The sequence below is a fragment of the Erpetoichthys calabaricus genome, chromosome 3 (assembly GCF_900747795.2).
Source record: "Erpetoichthys calabaricus chromosome 3, fErpCal1.3, whole genome shotgun sequence".
In the NCBI taxonomy this organism is placed as follows: domain Eukaryota; kingdom Metazoa; phylum Chordata; class Cladistia; order Polypteriformes; family Polypteridae; genus Erpetoichthys; species Erpetoichthys calabaricus.
In genome coordinates this window covers 230,742,190-230,764,602 of record NC_041396.2, presented here as the reverse complement: position 1 = coordinate 230,764,602, position 22,413 = coordinate 230,742,190, and the positions used below count along the sequence as shown (strand labels likewise).

General features: G+C 37.2%; 1 protein-coding gene across 2 annotated transcripts in view; it reads right to left on the bottom strand.

Moving 5' to 3' along the window:
- Nucleotides 1-11,515, bottom strand: part of si:dkeyp-110a12.4 (pancreatic secretory granule membrane major glycoprotein GP2) — a 55,842-nt gene extending 44,327 nt beyond the window's left edge. Inside the window, exons 1-3 of one of the 2 annotated variants that reach the window (XM_051925292.1) lie at nucleotides 11,276-11,515; nucleotides 6,857-6,945; nucleotides 5,531-5,635 (exon numbers count right to left, since the gene is read on the bottom strand). In XM_051925292.1, the coding sequence (XP_051781252.1) occupies nucleotides 5,531-5,635; nucleotides 6,857-6,945; nucleotides 11,276-11,345 (264 nt within the window). In that variant the 5' untranslated portion in view covers nucleotides 11,346-11,515. The remainder of the gene's footprint in view (nucleotides 1-5,530; nucleotides 5,636-6,856; nucleotides 6,946-11,275) is intronic. The other variant, XM_051925291.1, reaches the window with a different exon arrangement.
- Between the last annotated feature and the right edge of the window lie 10,898 nt (nucleotides 11,516-22,413).

Below are 22,413 nucleotides of genomic sequence, written 5' to 3'. Positions count from 1 at the left end.
CCGCTGGAATTGCTCACCAATTCAGTACTGAAAAGGGCAAGAATATGTCTTGACAAACAGAGAATTGGGATTGAAGGGCCAGTCCACAGTGACCAAGCCTCCCATCAGCAAGAAAAATAAAAAAGCTAGACTGGCCTTTGCTGAGGACCATGTTGTGCGGACTGAGCAGAACTGGTCCAAAATTCATTTCAGTGATGAAAGCAAGTTTAATTTAATTGGTTCAGATGGGAAACATTTATTATTCAGCATTTAATTGGGGAAACACTGACTCCAAAGTGCGTGAAGAAGTCAGTAAAATTTAGAAGAGGAAGCATCATGGTGAGGGGGGTGTTTTCTGCACCAGGAGTCACACATCTCATACAACTACATTGCAAGGTGAATGCTAATGTATATCAAAACCTCCTTCACCTACATGTGATTCCATCCCTGTGAGCATCATCCAATCAGCCAGCCATTTTTATGCATGACAATGTCTCTCGCCACACTGCAAAACAGGTGAAACAATTCTTAGAAGTCTTGATCTAAACCCAATTGAGAATCTCTGGAAGATAATTGGTGAGAAGATTATGGCAAAGAAACCTGCTACAGTTACCAAGTTGCAGAAGAACCTGTAGATGAGTAGAACAAAATCAAGCCAGAACAGTGCAAGAAACCGATCATGTCCTGAGTGCGCAGGTGTGGCAAACTCATTGAAAACACGGGCCTCTATACTTCCTGCTAAATTCTGAAAGCTGTAATCGTCCAACAGTGATAACAAATCAATTTTCAGGCTTCTTTTCCAATACAGTTGTAACAGTATATAATAGTTGTAACACTCTTTTAAATAATGTGTTTGTGTTACATTCAATGTTTGATGTGTATTCATTATCTGTTATCTTTTTTCTCGTTGGTGTTGTCTTTCTGTCAATAGTTTGCACATTTGAGTTTGAACTTGAACACCCCAAAGATGTGTCTGAGATTACTTGGTGGCTTCCAAACATATGAGGGTGTGCTTGAGTGGACCCTTTAATTAACTGGCTCCCCAATACTCCTCAACTAGATTAAACAGGTTTAGTGGTAGACCAGTATCAGCTATCTTAAGACAGATGGGAATTTAATTGTCAGAGATTACTTCCATAAACACTCTTTGCAGATCAAGTTAAGCATTCATAACATTAAAGGAAGCACTACATATGCATGTCTAAGCTAATATTTTTGTCCAAACAGGTTTACTATTCATAAGCTCGTGAAACAGTTGTTTCCCAAGTTTGACAACTTTTGCGTTACAGTTTATTGATTTAACTACAAAGGACGTTCAAAAAGTTTCCGCACTTTTATCTTTTTGTTGGAAACGGTGAAGGCGGGAGGAGTAGTAACTGGGCATTAAAGAGTTGCTACAACACTGGGAAAATTACATCACAAAGGAAAGTGACTATGTAGAAAAGTGATGTAATTTGTTTTTGAAGAGTTAAAAAAAAAAAGTGCAGAAACTTTTTGAATGTCCCTCGTACCACACCACTCTGCCATTGTCTTACTACACCCGCACCAGCAAACATGGACAGAAAATGACAACTGGTGAACACTTGTATCATGGACAAGTTATTTGTGATGGTTTCCGATCAGTCATATGACAGTTTAACCCTTTTACAGGAAAATAAAGGACCGAAATGCAAATTTCCAAAATCTGCTAAGTCAGTTTCTGGTCTTTATTGTAATTTATAATCTATCCATTCCTGTAATATGTGTATCAAGTTATTTTACAAGAATTCACTAAACGCTTATTATGAGGAGGAGAATGTCAATAATGTCTTCAATAAAAAAGTTCATTTTTGTACATTGTTCTGGTTGACCAAATAAATGTAGGAATTTGCTTTTAAGTCTGGATGCCTTTCCTACTTAATGCAAATCAGATTTCCTCCACGTTATGTGAAGATCCTGTTTAGGACAAAAAAAAAAAAAAAAGAAAAGGTGCTGCCAAGAGAAGGATCTTTTCGAAATTACAGCCAAGTTAACCTTTTACTGAGCTTTATAGACAGAGCGCAATGTATTCTAAGGGACACATGAAAAGATACTAAATGTCCTTTCATGGCTCGATTTATATCATGTCAGAGAGAATGAGGCCATCCTTGTGGTCTCCGGAAAAAAAGAAGATGGAATAAACACTCTAAGTACTAATGTGGACATTGACATATGGGCAGCCTATTCACCACATAGAAAAACAACACCATTATGCCAGCATAAATTAAGACAATTCAGGGTTCGGAGACATTTTCTCGTTTGCAGTGTTATTAAGAAGCACTGAGGTAACGAAGGTACACAGAATTGAGACACACCCCTCCAAAGCTTACAATACAATCTTTTATTACATATCGGTTTATGCTTCATAGATTAAAAAACAGAACTCACGCTTGAGTAATGCCTTAGTTGTGACATTATGAAGCTAAGAACTTTTATGGAGATGCAATACTTGTATAGAATTTTTTGGTAAGTAGGAGCATAATTTACGTTTGACTCTTATCATGCCGGCTTTGAATAAAAGGTTAATGACTTGTAGAATGGACTCTACAGAGATGAGGTCATTACTCAAAAGGGCTTTCATTTAATATGATTTCTCAGGGTATGAAACATGGTGATACAGTATTTGTTTCTTTTATGCTTCAGTGACTGAGAAATTAACGATGGACCCAAGATTGCAACAGAACTCCAATCAATATGTTTGGTGGGTCGTGTATATGAAATTTATAGATGCATTTTTGTCATGTTCAGACTATTAACAAAGTTCTGCTGCTGCATTTTAACCTCACATCTTAAAGTACAAAAAATGTCAAAATGTACCTACCTTTAATGTACTTTCACAACTTTTTAAAAAACATCTGGATGAGAATTTGTGATAATTAGTTAAGCAGACAAGCCTGTTGGACTGATTGGTCTCTTTTCCTTTGCCTAAATTATCTTCTTGTATTCTGATCTTTCCCCTCCTTACACAGCTGTAATTTATGCTGTATGCATTCATGACAAATATATTTTGAGATGTTTCAGGTAAGGTAGTTATACTCACTAATCAATGCACCAGAGAGTGGCGACTAGTGAGGAGCAAAATGCTTCACACGGAATTGAATTTGCAGTGAAACTCAGTGTTTTGCTTCGCAAAAAAAATTTCATTTAGTTTCCAGTAAAATTCATGCCATTGTACGAAAAGAAATGTGTTTAGCATCTTTCAGGCAGTGCTTTCCTGAATTCATTCCAGATGCATCTGCCTGTTATTTATTTAAAGAGGTGTGTATATCCTCAACTAGGATAGTGACTGTTGCTATTTAATGACTGGGGGGTATAGTGAGATTTTAGTGTGGAGAGGATACAGTGATGTGCTTGTGGTATGGAGTGTCGCATTTTTAAAAAATATACTGCACACCTCCACAGTTATGTGAACAGGAGACATAAGTACGGCTGGTTTTTCCTGTGGGGTATGAATGAACTTCATACTTTTATGCAGCTATAGAAAGAAGCACAAGTAGACACAGAAGTGTGAACAATGCTCTAAGGAGCAAGCAAAACAAAAACCTTTAAAACACCCCAAAACTGTTGAGTTTTGCATTTTACAATTGCAAAATCACCTACAAAATGATTTTTAGTGTCAGTAAGGCAAAACTGTATGCAAATCGAAATTTGTTCACTTCGCTAATCACTAGTGGCGATGTGTTACATAGTAATTAGCCCTCGCAAGTACACGGGACAGTAAATACCCTGTAAACCTGTAATGTCTTTATATTACAACACAAATCTTGGCCGACCTCAATGCACAACCACTTACATTACCATTTTACTCGACCAATCATTCTTTATTTTAAACTAGCTGTGTAAGCCCATGCTGTAAAAAGCCCAGGGTCCTAGAAACTATTGAAATTGTCAGAAAAAAAATATAAATGTACAGTTATCAGGTAATTGAAAGGAACTACTCTGGTCATCTCTCTCCTAGGAGGATTCGTTTTGCCAATGTCCTTGCATCGCTTGTGTTATTAGCGGCTGAGCGAGTTTTCTGTTTCCTCAAAGGTGGAGCACTTACCCCGTCTACAACCCTCACATCCGGGCCGGACAGACACACACACTTCCACGTGTAGATGTTTATATAGAAGATAGGGACATTAACAGTAAGCAAGTAAATACAGTAAATGTACCGTCAGTTAAATTACAACATACAAAATCGTAAGTGTTGCACATTTTGCTATACAGTATCTTTATTTGTAGTGATGTATTATTTAGAATTGTTTTTACATACTCAGAGGATGGTGAGATGTATCTGTTACACTCTTCATCCTACCACATAGTCTGCATTACATTCAGGTAACCTTGTGCCAGCGACAGACACGTACACGTACACATATGCCCTTCTTGTCTCACATCATTAATAACCACATGATCACTCCCTAACCTCTTTCGACAAATTTTATCTTAGAGGCTTCCTAAGATATAGAAATCTAAGCGAGCAAGCTGGGGAAGAACAGTCCACTCAGGTTTTGTAATTGCATAGAGAAGTTGTGTGGTCTTGCATTGCTATGTTGGAGCAGGATTTCAGTGTTTTATGAGATCAGAGTCTGCTTCTGCACCTTTATAAGAGTTTGAATTATAAGTTTGAGTTAACTGTTTGACCACATGACATAATATCTATCAAGCAGTGGCCATGCCTTTTCCTGATGAAACAGGATAACATTAAATTACTTTTTTCAGAGAAAAAGGAGGATGAGGTTATTCTGTTGACAGTCATTTGGTCTCTAGCTCCAAGAAATGGTTACATATTTAATCCTTAGTGACAATCCATGACAAAAAAACTTTCACCCCCAGTTTTGCAATTGGAGGGCAAATGTAAACAAACCTTTCTGTGCACTGTTTTGTGTGTACACTGTCGATTATTTTAAACAAAGTGGGACATTTCAAATTATCCGCAGAGACGTTTGGAGACCTTTCTTGTTAATTTTGACTAAAGGATAGAAACAGCGCACAATTTTCAGGCATCCTTTGATCAGAGCAATAGAAATCTACCATATCAATTCATGTAAAGGGAAAGAATGCAGCAGTAACAGATTCAAGATGAGCCCAGACTTATAACTTATAATCACATTTTATCAGCAAGTGTGATCGATCACAAGTTAATCCCAAGTACTATATAAAACTAGATGGCATAAATGTTACAATAAAATATAGGCTCAGAACTCCTACAACCGATTTACAGATATAAATTATAGCAAAATAACTTGTTCCATCTATCCCCAAAGCAAGCTAATAATCCATTTTAGTGTTAAAGGGGGACCAGAGCCTATCCCAGCAGCACAGGGCACAAGGCAGGGGTTACACAAAGTCTCATACAAGTCAGCAGTTAACTCAACATGGGGAGAACATACACACTTTAAACAGGCACTGAACTAATTGATATTCAAACCTAAACCTCTGGAGCTGTAAGGCAGCAACATTAAACAATCCAGCGTCTACGCTACATGTGACAGCCCTGTGTCACCAGCACCTTCAAGTTTGGCCACGTGAATCACAAATGACTTACCGTAATGGTGCCACAGTCGGTTAGATTTGTTCTAATGCTAAAGATGTATGAACTGTCATTTTCAAATCCTCTGCAGCTCGGGTCATTCAGATGCAAATCCCATACCTGTGTTTAATTTAAATAACAGAAACAAAATTCAGTAAGAAGTTGAAATTGTAAAAAAAAAAAAAAAAAACTTGTGCTAGCAGTTGTTGGCTCCTATAATCATGGAACATTTTTAGTCTTAATTCTTTGAGAGGAGAAACATATGAAAAGCAAACAGTAATATCTCAAATTACCCCACTAAATATACAATTATAAAAGGGAATACATTCTTTCTTTGGATTAGTACTACTGTAAATTAAATATATTTTCCTAAAATATAGGGGATTGAATAATGTAGCTTTGAAAATGGATGGATGGGTTAATCAATAACATCACTTAAACCCACTTATCCAGGGCACAGCCACGGGACAGAGAAAGTCTATCCCAGCAAGCAGTGGGCGCAGCATTCCTGGACAGGTAACCAGCCCATTCACCAGCAGGGTGAATACACACACAGGGCCAAGGTAGCATTACCAGTGTACTCAACCTGCATGTCTTTGGACTGTGGGAAGAGGAAACTCTCGCAGACACGGGGACAACATGCCAACTCCACACATGGAGGACCCAGGAATGGAATCTTGGTCTCCATACTGCAAGGCAGCAGTGCTAAGACTGCACCACCATGGGTGTATAAATCAATATTTTTAAAATCTTGGAATTCATTTTATATTTTAATTTGCCTGCTCTGTCTGTGTTTATATTTTATGCCGAGCTTGTCAGTGGAAGTATGTTTTACAAGAACTGTACATATTAAAGTGAAGTTCAGACAAAACATAACACTCTCAAACTCTTTAAATCCACTTTAGTCGAGGCAGGACCCTGCCATGGACAGCACTTCAGAGCCCACTCACACACACACACCCCCACGCTCACACTTACTGATATGGCAGTCGGTCTTTTAAAATGTGGGAGGAAAACTGGAATGTGCTGGACAGTCTCACACAAGAACATGCAAAGTCAATGGCTGGACTTGGGACTCAAAGGCTAAAGTGCTAACTAAAGCACTGCCTTCAGGGAAAATCCTGTTAAGCTAAGTTTAACTTGAGTGAGAGCGGGCCTGACAGCGCACCCAGTGATGCCAGGACAGGCACCTGCTCTGACCCATGCACTGATTTGAGAATGTTATATTATTTAAAATTAATGACTGCAGTATCAGCATTGCCATGTTTAACCTTTATCTTAATGTGCTTTACATTTGTTTGCCGCAAAATACTAATTACATTAATGCTGACCTTTACTTACATAGACTGGTGGTGTCTTGTTGAGAAAGAAAGCGCTGGGAATGTCCACTATCATCAGGTCTTTGGAACAAATAACAGTCTCATTGATTTCTAAGGGAGATAAAGAAACATTTATCTAATTATACATAAGCAACCAAGGACTCTTCTACCACACTGGACTAACATGGCTTCCTATTTTGATAGAATTGGTCATCAATACCTCCAGTGAAAGTTTTACAAATTATTTGTTTCCTAATTCATATATGGAAGCAGAAAGTCCCTTAAACAAGGCCTTGTTCATGCTGTGGTTGCCAGCTGGGTTCAGCATACAAAGTCACTTAGGAAATGAGCTTTTAGAGGTACAGTATTGTTAATGCGGGTGACATTTTTAAACACTGTCTAAATCAGATTTATTTTGTGTTATGTTCAATTCACTTTATTCTTGTAAAGCACATATATGGAGTCACAAGAACACTGGACCACAGCTTGGTGTAGCTTGAGATGTTGTTAGCATTCAAAACATCTTGGAATCTTTTAACTCCAGCAAGCTAGTCAAAAGCAGCAAGAAGCAGTTTTTGCAGTGTAAAACAGTATCAGAAGAATAATTAAGAAAAGTGAAAATTAACAAATAGAACAGTTAGTGATGCTTTTATTTCCTCCATGTCCTCTATTTATATAAGTAAGATGAAGAATTTGTTGCAGGAATGTTTCCTTGCTTATTGATTGCTTGTGACCCCTTGGCCAGTGGGTGCTTCCAACTCTTACAATGAAGAGAGAGAGAGAGAGACGGGCCCCAAAAAGGATGGAAATGGCCCAATTTTGTTTCCGTGATTTAGTAGAATTGTAAAGCTCAATGGGGAGGTTTTACGGTTGATAATTTGATGAAATGGCTAAAAATGTATTTGCTATTTGTGATTGAGATACAAATGATGAAGGCATGTAGCCTTGTGAAAAGGGGGATGCAAAGTTATGAATGGTAGGGGGATATTCTCTTGGCAGAATGTTGTAGTCTACTGATAAAGTGAGACTAATGGATGTCCCTACGCTAGTGGATTAATCGGGGGCTGGGATGCAAGTGGTGAGGGTCCTGAAAACAGATTAAATCTTTTTTTTTTTTCAGTACCAGGGACAGCCTACCTTGCCATAATTTTATTCTTGGAAAAAGATGTTAATATCAAAATACCATTGCCAATACACTGTAATGTTTTGTAATTTGTTATTTACTTTTAAAGGTCTTAAGACATTACTTAGATATATACACATTATAAAAAGTGAAGCTATTTATAGCTTATAAACAATTACAGATTACATTACAAATTCCACAAAATATACAACATCATGTACTGAATACTTTCCAGCATACGCCAATTGTACATTGACACATACTCATAAAAGTCTATATATGTTTACAAGTAGATATGTGCCGTGAAAATATTTATGGCAGCTCCTGGACAAATCCATGAATATTGGCTGGATTAAAAAAGCTATTAAAATAACCTGCATGGAAACATTTTCAATATGCATGCATGAAAATACTCCATGTGACTGCAGTGCCCTGTGGCCATGGCATGTGAGGTGCACTCTTTTATACTTATTGTAAATTTCAAAATTTATTCAGTTCTGTTGGACATAGATTACTTTTTTGGGACAAAATTCCTGATTTATTAAGAAAACTGAATCATTAGAATTTTTAATTTTGTTAAGTGTAAGTGGATGGACCCAAGATGATAACATAACTGCCATCACTCAACTTCTGTTACTTTTAATAAAGTAAGCAGAACATAACATTTTCAAACCCACTTAGCCCACTACAGAGCATGAGGTTCTACAGCCACTCCTGGCAGCGTGGGCACAACAGAGAGTACTAGTAATAATTTATTGTAAAATATGTCACGTTAGGTTTGAAGTTCCACAGAAGTTAAAATTGAAGAGGCAATAGTCGATCATGGCTATCATGTACAGTATTTGCATAGATATGTGTATATCTGTGATTTGAAAAATGCTGATATCACTGTGACTGAACATACCATAATATACACTGAAAGACAATGAACTGATCCAGATATTTCTTTTTATAAACTCCTTTATTCTCTTCAGGGTGATGATGCACTGCTCTATTGGCCCCTTTAGTTTCCAACAACATGGCATGAACTGAAGGTGGCCAATTATTTCTTCATGCATTAAACAAACTGCCAGCATTTATCAAATATGATTAATTAATTATTGACTAAGCATAACAGATTAAATATTAATTATGGCTTAAAAATTATTAATTAACAAATTACTTCTTTTTTATATTCTTGTCCAACTGGCCACAGGTGAGTAGGCCAAATATTGTCTGATTATTAGCCTCCTGTTTTTAGCCTCACCAGCTTTTTTTTTTTTTGTAATTGTTAAAAGTTCAATGTAGTCCCTGAAAATGCACTCAAGAAGTGTAGGACACCCGTAAGTAGTAACGTCTTAAAACCATTCAAAATGCAAACTATGTCTTTGACTTTGAACTTCTTGGACATTAACACCCTTTGTTATTTGTTAATTAAGCATGGCTTATTACCAAAGAACTTCTGCATTCAGGCGTCTTTTGTTTAAACTGCTCTTCCAGTTTGGGGCCACATGGAGCGGTTCGTCGCCAGCTGTTGTTTTATAGCGCATCTCTCACATGTCAGCTTTTATTAAGTGCTTATCGAGAGCTTCAGAGAGTGAGCACATTATTGATAATATAATGAGATTTAGATTAGAGCAGCTCTAGAGAAGTGGTGGTTCAATGTTAAATTAAAAAAAGGAATTTGGGATATTTTGCTGCCTTAATTAAGTCAGGATGAGGAAATCTAGCAGAACGAAGATAAATGAGTTAGCATAAAAGTTTTAGAGGACTACAGAGCTATGGGCTGTTGGCACCTCTGCCAGAAGACACAAAGTTGCATGTGTGGGCAGTATTGGTATTTAATACATGCCTTGAAAGATACCATTTTTAACCTGGGCAGATTTTAAACATTGGGATAAGAAATTATATAAGTCTTCACCTTTTTTTTGTAGATTTAACAATGTGACCTTTCAGATCCTTATAAAGCAATGTGTCATCAGATAACAACATTTTATTTATTCATGCAAAGAATGTGGCTCGAAGTGCTTTACAAGTGAACATGGGAAAGGCACTATATAAATCAAATGTATTATTATTATTATTATAAAGAGAGAGATACAAGAAGAGAAAAAACAAGTAAAATTAGGTAAGAATATTAATGAATAAGTAACAAAGAAGAAGGAAATAAATAAATTCATATGATCTTATAAAACACAGATATATAATTAGTCAAAGGGTACCATCCTTATATACAATATCATAAAGATGAGTCCAGTGATAATGTACAATTAACTTGACAAGTTCCCATTTTGAAATAGTTTGAAATGAATGAGACATTAAATCATACACAGGTTTAAATAGCAGATAGAAAACACAAGTTAGTTAATTAAAGCATCCAAAGCCAACTCCTGTTGCGAGTGTTACACTACTGCATTTATATTGGATAGTTTGAAATCGGGCCACAGAGTGACGAAACAGGGAGAATGATTGAAGACGTAAAAAAATATCAAAGTCACAAGAGGAATTATTAGTAAGTTTTAAGTTCATACATTTTTCATGTGAAAACAAAAGGAAAATTGAGGTAATTGGCTGTGTAGAGTTATTGGTGTAATGAGTCTGTGGAATTACTTGGCAGTGCAGTAGATATCATATACACATATGCATATAGACTAACTGAACAAAACCTTTTGAGCAATAAAATCTGTAGAATTTCAAGTTTCATGTGTAAAACGTGACACTCATACTGGAGCCTTGTTGAAGGTTGAGTCATGCCTTGCACTGTTACAGTATTAGGATTAGTTGAGGCCTAATTGGGCTTGAACTGATGACTGATTCAATATGAGAACTCAAGATTATTTCATCACATACTGCAGCTTTTGTAAAGGCAAAAACACAAGTAAGTAATTTGAACTATTTCTAATTTCACTGTACTTCCTCTCATATTAACAAGTAAAAGAGGCTCAGGTTATTCAAAACTTTGAACTAGTATAAATGCTAGATAATAATAATAATCATATATTAGTAACAATTTACAATCATAATTCATAATTGTAAATTATTAATTCAACACTTGAAACCCTAATATATGATTACCTGTACAAGAAAATGGAGGAATGCTTACTGCAAAGCTATATAGACAGATAGGAAAGGTGTTGTACAGTAGAGCCGCAGAGACAGAAAATCTGTACCAATATAGATAGATAGATAGATAGATAGATAGATAGATAGATAGATAGATAGATAGATAGATAGATAGATAGATAGATAAGCATTCAATGTAATTTATAGAAAGTTAGTTTTCCAAACATTTACAATATTTTTTGTAAATTCATACACAGTGCAATTTTAGGTACTTACCACTCATCTCTTGCACTTTGATTCCTATAAGCTGACTCAGTAAAGTTAGCAAGAACAACACAGACGCCATTCTTCCAAGTGCCTGTGACAGGATAGATCCAGTCAACTTGTAAACACCTCAATTCTCCTCTTTGAATTTTCTCTTTTTTTCCTGTAAACTGGAGCTATTTTTTGGTATACGTAATTCTCACACCAAGGGAGACTTGTTGACTGTTCCTGCTGCTGCTGATCTCCCTTTGTATGTGGATGAGAGGCTCTCTTCAAGACTTGAAGTACTAGCTTGAATAATACCCCAGCCAACAATGAGATTCCTAACATGAATGAGGAAGCCCAGGCGAGTCCAAGGTAACAGAAGATCTCCGAAAAATCATAAACCAGCCCCTTCCTCACAGACACACCAGTTGGTTAACAAAAAGCTGAGCTCATTACCTTTGAGTTATTTCCATACTTCACACAGGAGTGAATCTTTTGGTCGTGTTTACCTTATAAATTTGTCTTGGATTGATTGTTGTGGATATACAGGAACAGTTGAGTTAAAAATTTCTTGTTATGTATGAAAAATAAGAACTTTTGGAAAGTTTGGGTTCTTCTTTTCCATTTACATAGTTTTGATATATACATGTACATTAAAATGCAGAAACCTTTTTTTTATTTAACACTAGAGCATTCTTTACTTAGTTTTCAATGAATTGATGCCACTGATCTCTTTACGAAAATTACATTAAAGGTGTTAATGGCAGCTGGTGCCTTTCATCCATGTCATTGCTGTCCATCAACTCATCCATCAAAACCAAACCAAATAGCAAACTGTCGAATCCCCAAGTGTCAGTCATGTTACCTAAAACAGACAGAGTGTGACATGTGGTGGCACAGACTTTCTGGAATATTATTTCACTCTGAAATAGTAAATAATTGAATATAGCCATCCACTAATGTCCTCAGTCCTCTGACCAAATTAGTCCAGCTATCCCTACATGCCCAAGTCAACAATCTTTCAATCCAATATAACGCCTGGAAAAACCATTGCCTGCCAGGTCTTCATAAGAAACCAGTGATGTTTGTCTGTTCCTGTATTTGTGTGTGTTTTATATTGTAAAGCAGAGAGCATTTCCCAATGATGGAAACGTAGGCAGGATTTGCCTCATTAATTTTAGTTGTTCCTGCCTAGTCTTTATTTCTCGTTTTCAAAATGATGAACTCTTAACAGAACTGAAAATGGTTAGGCTCCTTTGTGCTAAAATGCAGGATTCATCATTTTAAAAATCAGGAACACCAATAAAAATGGGTAGGATGACATTAAACCAACATGGTGGAGAGAGCTTAAAGACCCCTTGACAGTTTGTTTTATTTCCATCCAACACTTTTGATTAATATGTTATTCTAGCTTCTGTTCGTTGTAGAGTTTTTAGATAATTTAACTCCCTCAGATTTGGGCATCATGCTTTGATTTGTGTGGCTGTCAAAACAAAATCTATGACAGCACTTCACTTCATGTGACAATAACTGGCCAAAACCTTGTTGTATATGATTCCAGCATTCAAAACTAGAAACAAAGTTAACTTTTTAATTAGTCAAAGTGTTCACCCACCACCATTGCATCAATGTCATGAATTTGAAATTGTTCAGAATTAAATCAGAATTTAGGAAAGTCATGTGTAATCCTCCATCATCTTGCCATTGTATCATAGCTAATCAGTCTTACACCATCAGTTAGCATTCTCGGTCCAGCTCAGACAGAGACACCAGGTTCTGAAGCCTGGCATGGTTATCAGTCCTAACTTATTTTTGATTAAAATTTTTTGGTTCTGCCACCACACTAGTGTTCAACGATTTTCTAACCCCAATGTTTCAAATACAGGAATGGGAAGAGGCAGAGTGTTGTCCAACAACAAGGCAGGTAACCAACTGTAGACAGTAAAGATATTTTATAGTTCGTTCATTCCTGCCTCGTAACCAGTGTTGCCAGTCTCTGTGACCCTGCATTGTTTCCAAAAATGGAATTATAAATTTACACTAAACTGCAAATTTCATTCTAATATCCTATTGACATGCAAGGCTTTTCTGGTCACTTACCTTTATGTGTCCTGATGCACTGTGCAAAATCTCACTTTATTCACTGTTCATACCAGAAGCTGTATGCAAATTATATGCAAATTGTTCCACATCACAAGACATTGTGAAATTACAGTCAACAAATACAGCTACATCCTCCATCGAGAAGAGGGGAGAAAATCACAGGAGACAGAGTTCTTATATAACTGTTGGCAGATGAGGTTAAGAGGGGTGTACTGATGAGGATACTTAGGTTCTGATAGTTGGCCTGGCTTATTTAAACAGGCTTCACACAGATAGGTTACCATGAAAATACCTTGAAGAGTTTACCATTGATACCATTTTGATACCATTGATCACAATATTCTTAGAAATCATCTTAGTCAATGGGTGGGCCTCTCTGGCAGTGTCTTAAATTGGTTTAAATCCTACCTGGCAGGGAGAAAATACTTTGTTAGTTGTGGTAATTATACTTCAAAGACACATGATATTCTATATGATGTTCCACAAGGCTCTATCCTGGGTCTACTGCTCTTTTCGATTTACATGCTTCCGTTAGGTCAGATTATCTCAGGGCATAACATGAGCTACCACAGCTATGCCAATGTCACACAGCTGTATTTATCAATCGCACCTGACGACCCCAACACTCTTGATTCACTGACACAATGTCTCACTTGTGTTTCTGAATGGATGAGTAGTAATTTTCGCAAACTAAATAAAGAGAAAACAGAAATTTTAGTGATAGGCAATAACGGATATAATGAGTTTATTAGATATAAACTTGATGCATTAGGATTAAATGTCAAGACGGAGGTAAAGAATTTAGGGGTAACTATTAACTCTGACGTAAAATTTAAATCACATATTAATCAAATTACTAGGACAGGACTTTTTCACTTAAGAAATATGGCAAAAGTTAGACCTCTTATAACATTGCAAGATGCTGAAAAATTTGTTCACGCTTTTGTTTTCAGTCAGCTAGATTACTGTAACGCACTCCTCTCAGGAAAAAGACAGCAATCGATTGCAATGAGTGCAGAATGCAGCTGCTAGAATCGGAAATGAAAATCCGAGCACATCACCCCGTTTTGATGTCACTACATTGGTTACCTGTGTCATTTAGAATTGACTTTAAAATACTGCTTATGGTTTACAAAGCCTTAAATAATCTTGCTCCATCTTATATTTTGGAATGTCTTACACATTACACTTCCAATTGTAACCTTAGATCTTCAAATGAGTATCTGCTTAGAATTCCAAGAGCTAAACTTAAAAGAAGTGGTGAGGCGGCCTTCTGCTGTTATGCACCTAAAATCTGGAATAGCTTGCCAATAGGAATTCGCCAGGCTAATACAGTGGAGCACTTTAAAACACTGCTGAAAACACATTACATTAAATCCTGATGCTCTGTATATTCAATTAATTATCATTATTATTCATAGTGGCTCCAAAATCCGTACTAACCCCTACTTTCTCTTCTGTTCTTTTTCCGATTTTCTGTAGTGGCCATCTGTGCCACCACCACCTAATCAATGCACCGTGATGTCCTTACATTGATGGATTAAAGGCCATAAGTCCATGTGACCTTCATCATCAAATTCTTCCATGAAAACCCTGAATACAATGAGGACTGATTGAAGTCATTAATGTTAGGTAGAATGCTTAGAGGGGGCTGGGCGGTCTCGTGGCCTAGAACCCCTGCAGATTTTATTTTTTTCTCCAGCCGTCTGGAAATTTTTTTTGTTTTTTCTGTCCTACCTGGCCATCGGACCTTACTTTTATTCTATGTTAATTAGTGTTCCCTAATTTTAATTATTTATTTTGTCTTTTTTCTCTTTCTTCATCATGTAAAGCACTTTGAGCTACATTGTTTGTATGAAAATGTGGTATATAAATTATATAATTATATAAATTTACTTCCTTAGAAGGCTGGCGTCCTTCAACATCTGCAATAAGATGCTGCAGATGTTCTATCAGACGGTTGTAGTGAGCGCCCTTTTCTACGCAGTGGTGTGCTGGGGAAGCAGCATAAAGAAGAGGGACGGCTCACGCCTGAACAAACTGGTGAGGAAGGCAGGCTCTATTGTAGGCATGGAGCTGGACAGTTTGACATCCGTGGCAAAGCGATGGGCACTGAGCAGGCTCCTGTCAATAATGGAGAATCCACTGCATCCACTAAACTGTATCATCTCCAGACAGAGGAGCAGCTTCAGCGACAGACTGCTGTCAATGTCCTGCTCCACTGACAGACTGAGGAGATCGTTCCTTCCCCACACTATGCGACTCTTCAATTCCACCCCGGAGGGGTAAACATTAAAATTATACAAAGTTATTGTCTGTCTGTATACCTGCATTGTTATCGGCATTGTTATCACTCTTTAATTTAATATTGTTCTTTATCAGTATGCTGCTGCTGGAGTATGTGAATTTCCCCTTGGGATTAATAAAGTATCTATCTATCTATCTATCTATCTAAATAAATGTTGTTGTTGTTATTTAGTCTATGTCTGGTACAGCTAAAGGTGAATCATCCATTTAGTTCGATTTTAGTATTGCTGGGTTTTGGGACAGGAACAGCACTGGATGAGGTTTCAGTGCAATGCAGGTCATGCACACTCACATGTGACATGTTGTTTAGAGTAAGACTTTCACAATTCTCTGTACACATGACAATACCAGTACTACCACTATCTGGCTAATCTAGAGTTGCCAGACAACAAAACCTGCATATCTTTGACCTGTGATGGAAAAGTTGAGTACCTGATGAAAAGCCTACACAAATTATAGTGACCAGACCCAGGATTTCAACCCCAAATTCTCAAAGTGTGATGAAGAAATGCTAACCACTGTATCACCATATACAGTAGGTGGTTCACAATAGAAGATAAATATTTTTTCAACCAGCTCATCAGGGAGCCATTGTATGCATAAAATATAATAGGTAACATTTTACAAAACTTAGTCAACATAATTGTTCACAATCGCAAGTATTCATCCAGTGCTGTCAGGGCAGGGCAGATTTTTTTCCTTATAAAATGGCAGCTTTATTTTTATTCATACATTATTTAGATTCAAAGTAATGGGGGTCTATCTCAGAAGCATCGGTTGCAATACTACCTTACACACACACATTTTAAATTAGTTTTCTCTCTTCTACAACCAGTTTTGGGGGGCACATTACAATCAAAGAACTGTATCTACCATGTACTTTGTACTTTTTCCTGGACCCCCATTCTCCTTTTTTCTGATTTTATAATTATTTTGTACAGTATATGTCAGTGTATCACCGTAGAATTATTTTTATCTGCATGTTTATTGCTTTGCACCCTCCCCCACCATAACCTATCGTGTATGAGGGAGGAGAGAAAGCTTTAGATTCATCAACATTTCAATCTCTGGTTTTCGATGGATCTCAACATTTTAGGGTCCCCAATACCGAAAACATTGATATCTCAGTGATGGATCTGTGTACCACAGTTTCTTGAGGACAGTCTAGAGCTAAAACGACTGGATGGAAAAATACCAAACTTGAAACTTAAGCCTGTTATGAGAGGACGATGTACTGATTAGTTTTTGAACCAAATTGTGCAAGAGAAAGAGGCACTCTAGAGGAACCTTCAAATACTGTATTTCTGCAATTAATTATGAATTCTTCTCATCCATTGCTATCGTAATGACCTATTTTATGATCAACATCAGAGTGGTAAGTAATTAATGAAATGTTAAAGAATAGTTCGGGTAACTTGGTTCCTAGGGCTAAAAGCCTACTGACGCTCACGTCCGAAATTTTAATCTTGAATTTTGAAACATGCTGAAAGGGTACTTATTAACAATTCAGCAAACCAAAGTGAACCATGTCCTCCATGTAATACCCCACATAAATGCTTTTTCAGACGTCCCAACATTTGGTAACTTTTCAACAGTCTGAAAGGTCTAAACAACTTCTTCCCACATTACAGTATATTTTACATGCTTTAGCAGTTCCGCATTGGGTCTTTTAATCGTGGAATCATAAACCAACCCCATCTACAGGCCAATAGTCCATTCGTCTACCATAACATTTCAGGAATGCAGTTGGTTCTTTAAAACTGAACTATTTAGGCCACTGAACTGTTTAGAATAGTCTTTCAAAATCAGTGAAGCCAAACTGATGAAACATCTCATAATGGAGGTGCAAGGCCTTTGTCTGGGCTCAGAAATCTGCTTAGTGCGATCAGCCCTGTCTATCAGCTGCTGTCCTTCTTGAGATGACAGCAGTACGACTCAGGCTCATGGCCTTGGGATGGCCCTGCTCAGCCAGCTGAGCTAAATGGAAGACTCCACCAGCCAGCAACAAATTAGGCTGCTGAGTACAAAGGGGCTTCTTCTAGTAATTTCGCTGGTTAGCTCTGATACCTTCTTGGTTTCTAATTTATTTCTGTGGGAAAGATATGAAATAATCTGTCCTCTTAAGAAGGCCTTCAGGGTTTCCCAGAGTATTCCTGCGGAGACCTCTGAGGATGTATTTGTCTCTTGAAAAAAACTGATTTGTTTTGATATAAATTCTGTACAGTTCTCGTCTGCTAATAAAAGTGGGTTAAGATGCCATCTGTGAGATGAGTATGTGGGGCATAATGATTTTAGCTCCAAGATCAGAGGGGCATGGTCAGAAATAACAATAGCGTCGTACTTGCAAGATTTAATCGTAGGCAAGAAATTGTTATCTATAAAGAAATAATCAATTCTTGAGTAGCAATGATGCACTGGTGAGTAGAAAGACTATGTTCTTGAGTTTGGGTTTAGAAATCTCCTGGGGTCTGGTAAGTTGTGGTCAGTTACAAACTGTAATTGTCTTTGCAGTGTTAGATGTCATCACCCCTGTGACAAGAGACCTATCTAAGTCTGGATTTAAAACATAATTAAAGTCCCCAGCCATTATAATTTTATGACTGTTCACATTGGGAATGGATGTAAATACATTTTGCATGAATTCCTTATTATCCACATTTGGTGCATAAACATTTATCAAAATCACTTTACAGTTAAATAAATTGCCCATGACAATCACATATATCCCTTCAGGATCAGATACTACATCTGATACCACAAATGAGACTGTTCTATGTATAAGAATTCCCGCACCTCTAGTTTTCTTTGTAAAGCTGAAATGGAACATTTAGCCAGTCCAGTCTTTTTGCAGCAGGAACTGATCCTTGCTTAATAAGTGGGTCTCCTGTGAAAATACTATTTTAGTGTTTAGACCTGTTAGGTGAGAAAATACTTTCTTTCTCTTTAATTCGTGATTCAGGCCTTTAACATTCCAGCTCACAAAGTTAACTGTCCCGTCATGGAGACATTGATTCTGAATTTTTGATGTCATTTTGTAGTCTTAACTGGAAGTGAAACAGCTTTGACCTAAATTTCCAATTTTCCCAGGAGTTATTGCCATGCAGCCTATTGTTAAGTTGGTAATTATAAGGATTAAAAGGATAGATTAGATATAGCTTACTCTCTTTCCCTCTCTAGTCCCCCCACCCCCTCATTTAGCGTCCCCACATGAGGCTGGACCCCACTTCCCAGTCCTCTGACATACCTAGAGACGAAGCACATCCAAAACAAAACAAGCCCCCCAGCAGCGGCATTTGAGAATTAAAATTGAGATATCTATTGTTGATACAGTAATACTACAAGCATAAAATATAATCTTTAACAGTCTTGAAACAATAAGGTAGTAAACCCAGGGAATGGTGTTAAAAAGTGGCCCTGGATAAGCATAATAAACCCTAATGCAATAATAACAATAAACCAAGGGTATGATGTTAAACAGTCTCCTTTAGAATAGTAAAAAAAAAAAACAAACAAAAAAAAAAAGTTACTAATTTAATTTCTTCCACACATACACATATACGCGTATAAGTGTAATTAAAACTAAAAATTTTAATTACAAAGGGGCTTCTTGTGCAACAGTAGCTCATTCTTATCTTTTGGCACTTCACCCATCCCTTCTCTAGTACCTTTTGTCTCTGCTGAGGAATTCACTCACCCATCTGAGCCAAAGTCCTCCCTGAGGCAGTGGTGGTTAGGACTGACTGTGGATCACTGGAATTGCAAACAGTGAGTTCTGCCACTGTGCTACAGGAGAACAGCATAGCCCAATGGCTGATCAGGCTGCTAGCTGCGGAGGGACTCCTTATAAAACAGCTGGCTTTGACTGTGCCTTAAACTGGTAGCCCCTCTGGCTACAATCCCATCATCTCATGCAATTCTTTGCCAGTGACAATAATACAAAACATTTTTCAGTTTTTCTGATTGAACAGATGTCTTGTTTACCCATTCATCTACTCCTAGCAGAGTCTTGGTTGGCATAAAGCAGAAGGCCAGTCCAGGCCAGGGTACACACTCACTTTCACACACTAGTTTATTTTAGAGTTACTGTTCCTACTAGCAGCATAATTTGGAATGGAAATCCACAGGAACACAGGGAGAACATGTAAATACCACATTACAAAAGTCATCAAACTGTATATTCATAAAGTACCCTGCATGGTGTTCATTATGGAAAGATTCCAAACTTTTTCTTTCTTTTTCTGAACTGGGAGCTTACCTGAAGAAGTCGTATGAAAACAGTGGTAAGGAGGACATCAGGTAAACAGATTTGTGTTTGCTATTCTTAACATGAAATTATGTATTTTAATACATTCTTATTTATGCTGGAGCTGGAGAATGGCAACATTCTGCAAGTTGATTGGACGTATAAGTAAGAACTTAGTGTACTCTGCACACTGCTGCTACCACAATGATTATCCTCCATTCTTAATAAAGCTCCAAGATATTTTACCTGAAATATCCTAATATTCTCAAACCCATTTAATCGAATTACGGATCATGGAGTAATAGAGGCTGTCCTAGCAGTATCATGGCATAAAGCAGAAACAAGCGCTGGACAGAGTAACAGGACCCACTTACCCACTCACTCTCTCACACACACACACCCGACCACCCACCTAACCACAGTGGGAGGGTTTGGAATTTCCAGTTCATCTAACATTATGTTTTTGGAAATGGGAATGGAAAATCCAAGTACCCAGAGAAAATCCTATACAGATATGAGGAAAACATGGAAACTCAAGTCAGATAACAACTGAAAAGTGGGATATTTCTAAAAATAATTTGCATACTTACACCATTGTTGTACATTTAAGAAAAATAATTAAATTTTCTTTTTGACCATAAGTATGTCTAGGTGCAGGATTGAGGACAACTGACGCCCTAAGCACAGCGCCACTTCTGCAAATCTGCTGCTTAACTGAGAAGACATTAAAACTCAATAAGTTAAGAAGGCAAAGTAAGAGATTAAAACATGCCTAATTTATATGAAAGATCAATAAATGAAATAAAAGAAAAGTTTAAGGGTGCATTACTCCAATCAGCTGATGAATTAAATGCCAGCCAGCTATGCATCTACTCGTCTGAAGGGAACTCTTACACCATTGGATGGAGGCAAATGTGATAACTGATGACACGTTCAAACCAAAGGCTTGAACTTTAGTGATCCATGCTAAAGAATACAATTATTTTTTAACAACGCAGATTAAAGTTGAACATTTAATAGATAAGGACAATTAGAGAAAATCTGACAAAAGTTGAGTGTGGCAGTGAAAGAGTTAATGACATGATAAATTGTAAAAAAAATTCTGCGGTGCCTCCATCACTTGGTGCCGAAAGCCTGTGCTTAATCCAGAGCTGTATTTACATTGATTTTTTAATATACAGTAATTTGAAGCCCCTTAGTTTGGTAAAATGAAAAAACAAAAACAACTATAATAACTAAATATAACATGGATTATATTGGATTAATATATAACATGGATCATACTGTATTATCAAATGTGTACACACACACACACATATATAAATATAAAATATGGGTTATATTTTGTGAGAAATTATTTTATTTTTGATATAATAAATATATATTTTTTCTTTGTTAAAACCAGATGGGAAATTGATTTTGTATGTGACCTTTGGGAGTCAGAGTGCAGGGTCAGCCATTATACAGCACCCATATTAGAATTTTCAGGTTAAGGGCCTTCTGGCAGTGACGAGATTTGAACTGCAATCTTCCAGATACCAGCACAGAGCCTTAGCCTTGGAGCCACCACTCTGTCTATTGCGTTAGTTTTAATAAAAAAGGCATAAAAGAATCAGTTTAACAAAAAACTGTATGCTATGCTCTTCTTTAAAATCAGCAGACAAGGTTAGGGGATGCTAGTCCTGAAGACGGATTCATGTTGTGGAGCTCTGCTTTGTGTAAAGGTTGTGAAAGTCTGGCACCAACTCCAAGGATTGCGCAGGTCTTGGCGTCGACAAATCTTCTGTCTGCCCAGACAGAGAAAAATACACTCAGGGTGTTCGCTGCAGCACTTAACATGTCTTCCATGTTTGTTTAGCTATAAGCAAGATGATCTAGGCTTACACTCAACTGGATGACACCCAAAGTGTTCTTTCAATTATAATCCTGGGCAATTGATGCATTATAACTTAATTGACTTCAGAAAGTTAAGGCTGGCAAGATGTTATCAGAATTGTGCAACATGTCCAGACCCCTGGGTTATCTAGACACCGTATGAGTGGCATTTTAACTCTCTATCTGCGTCTCTGTGAATTTTTCTACAGCTTTTTCCAAAAGTGTGTGTGTGTCAGGCTCCTTGGCAGTTCTACGTTAGCCTCGAGTAAGTGAGAGTGCCTGTGCTAGACTGGAACCCTGTCCACAGTTGCTGCCTTACATCCAATGTTTCTGAAATAGGCATAGTCATGACAGTAAATATGTGGTTGTGATTCAGACAAACCAATCTGTGACATAAATAAAGGACAACCTTTAAAACACCCAGAATGCACTGCAAGACATCTTGAATCTTTGCTTTAGTACGACTCCTGTCTCACTCTTAAGCTTCATTCATTGCTTTCCAGTAGCTCACACAATCCAAACCCCAACATCACAGAACCAATTCAAACGTTCATATAACTGGATTTGCTTTCATATTGAAAGTGGCTTGAGGCTATTCATTCTTGTTTTCAGAATTGCACTCTCTTTCAGGTTTACT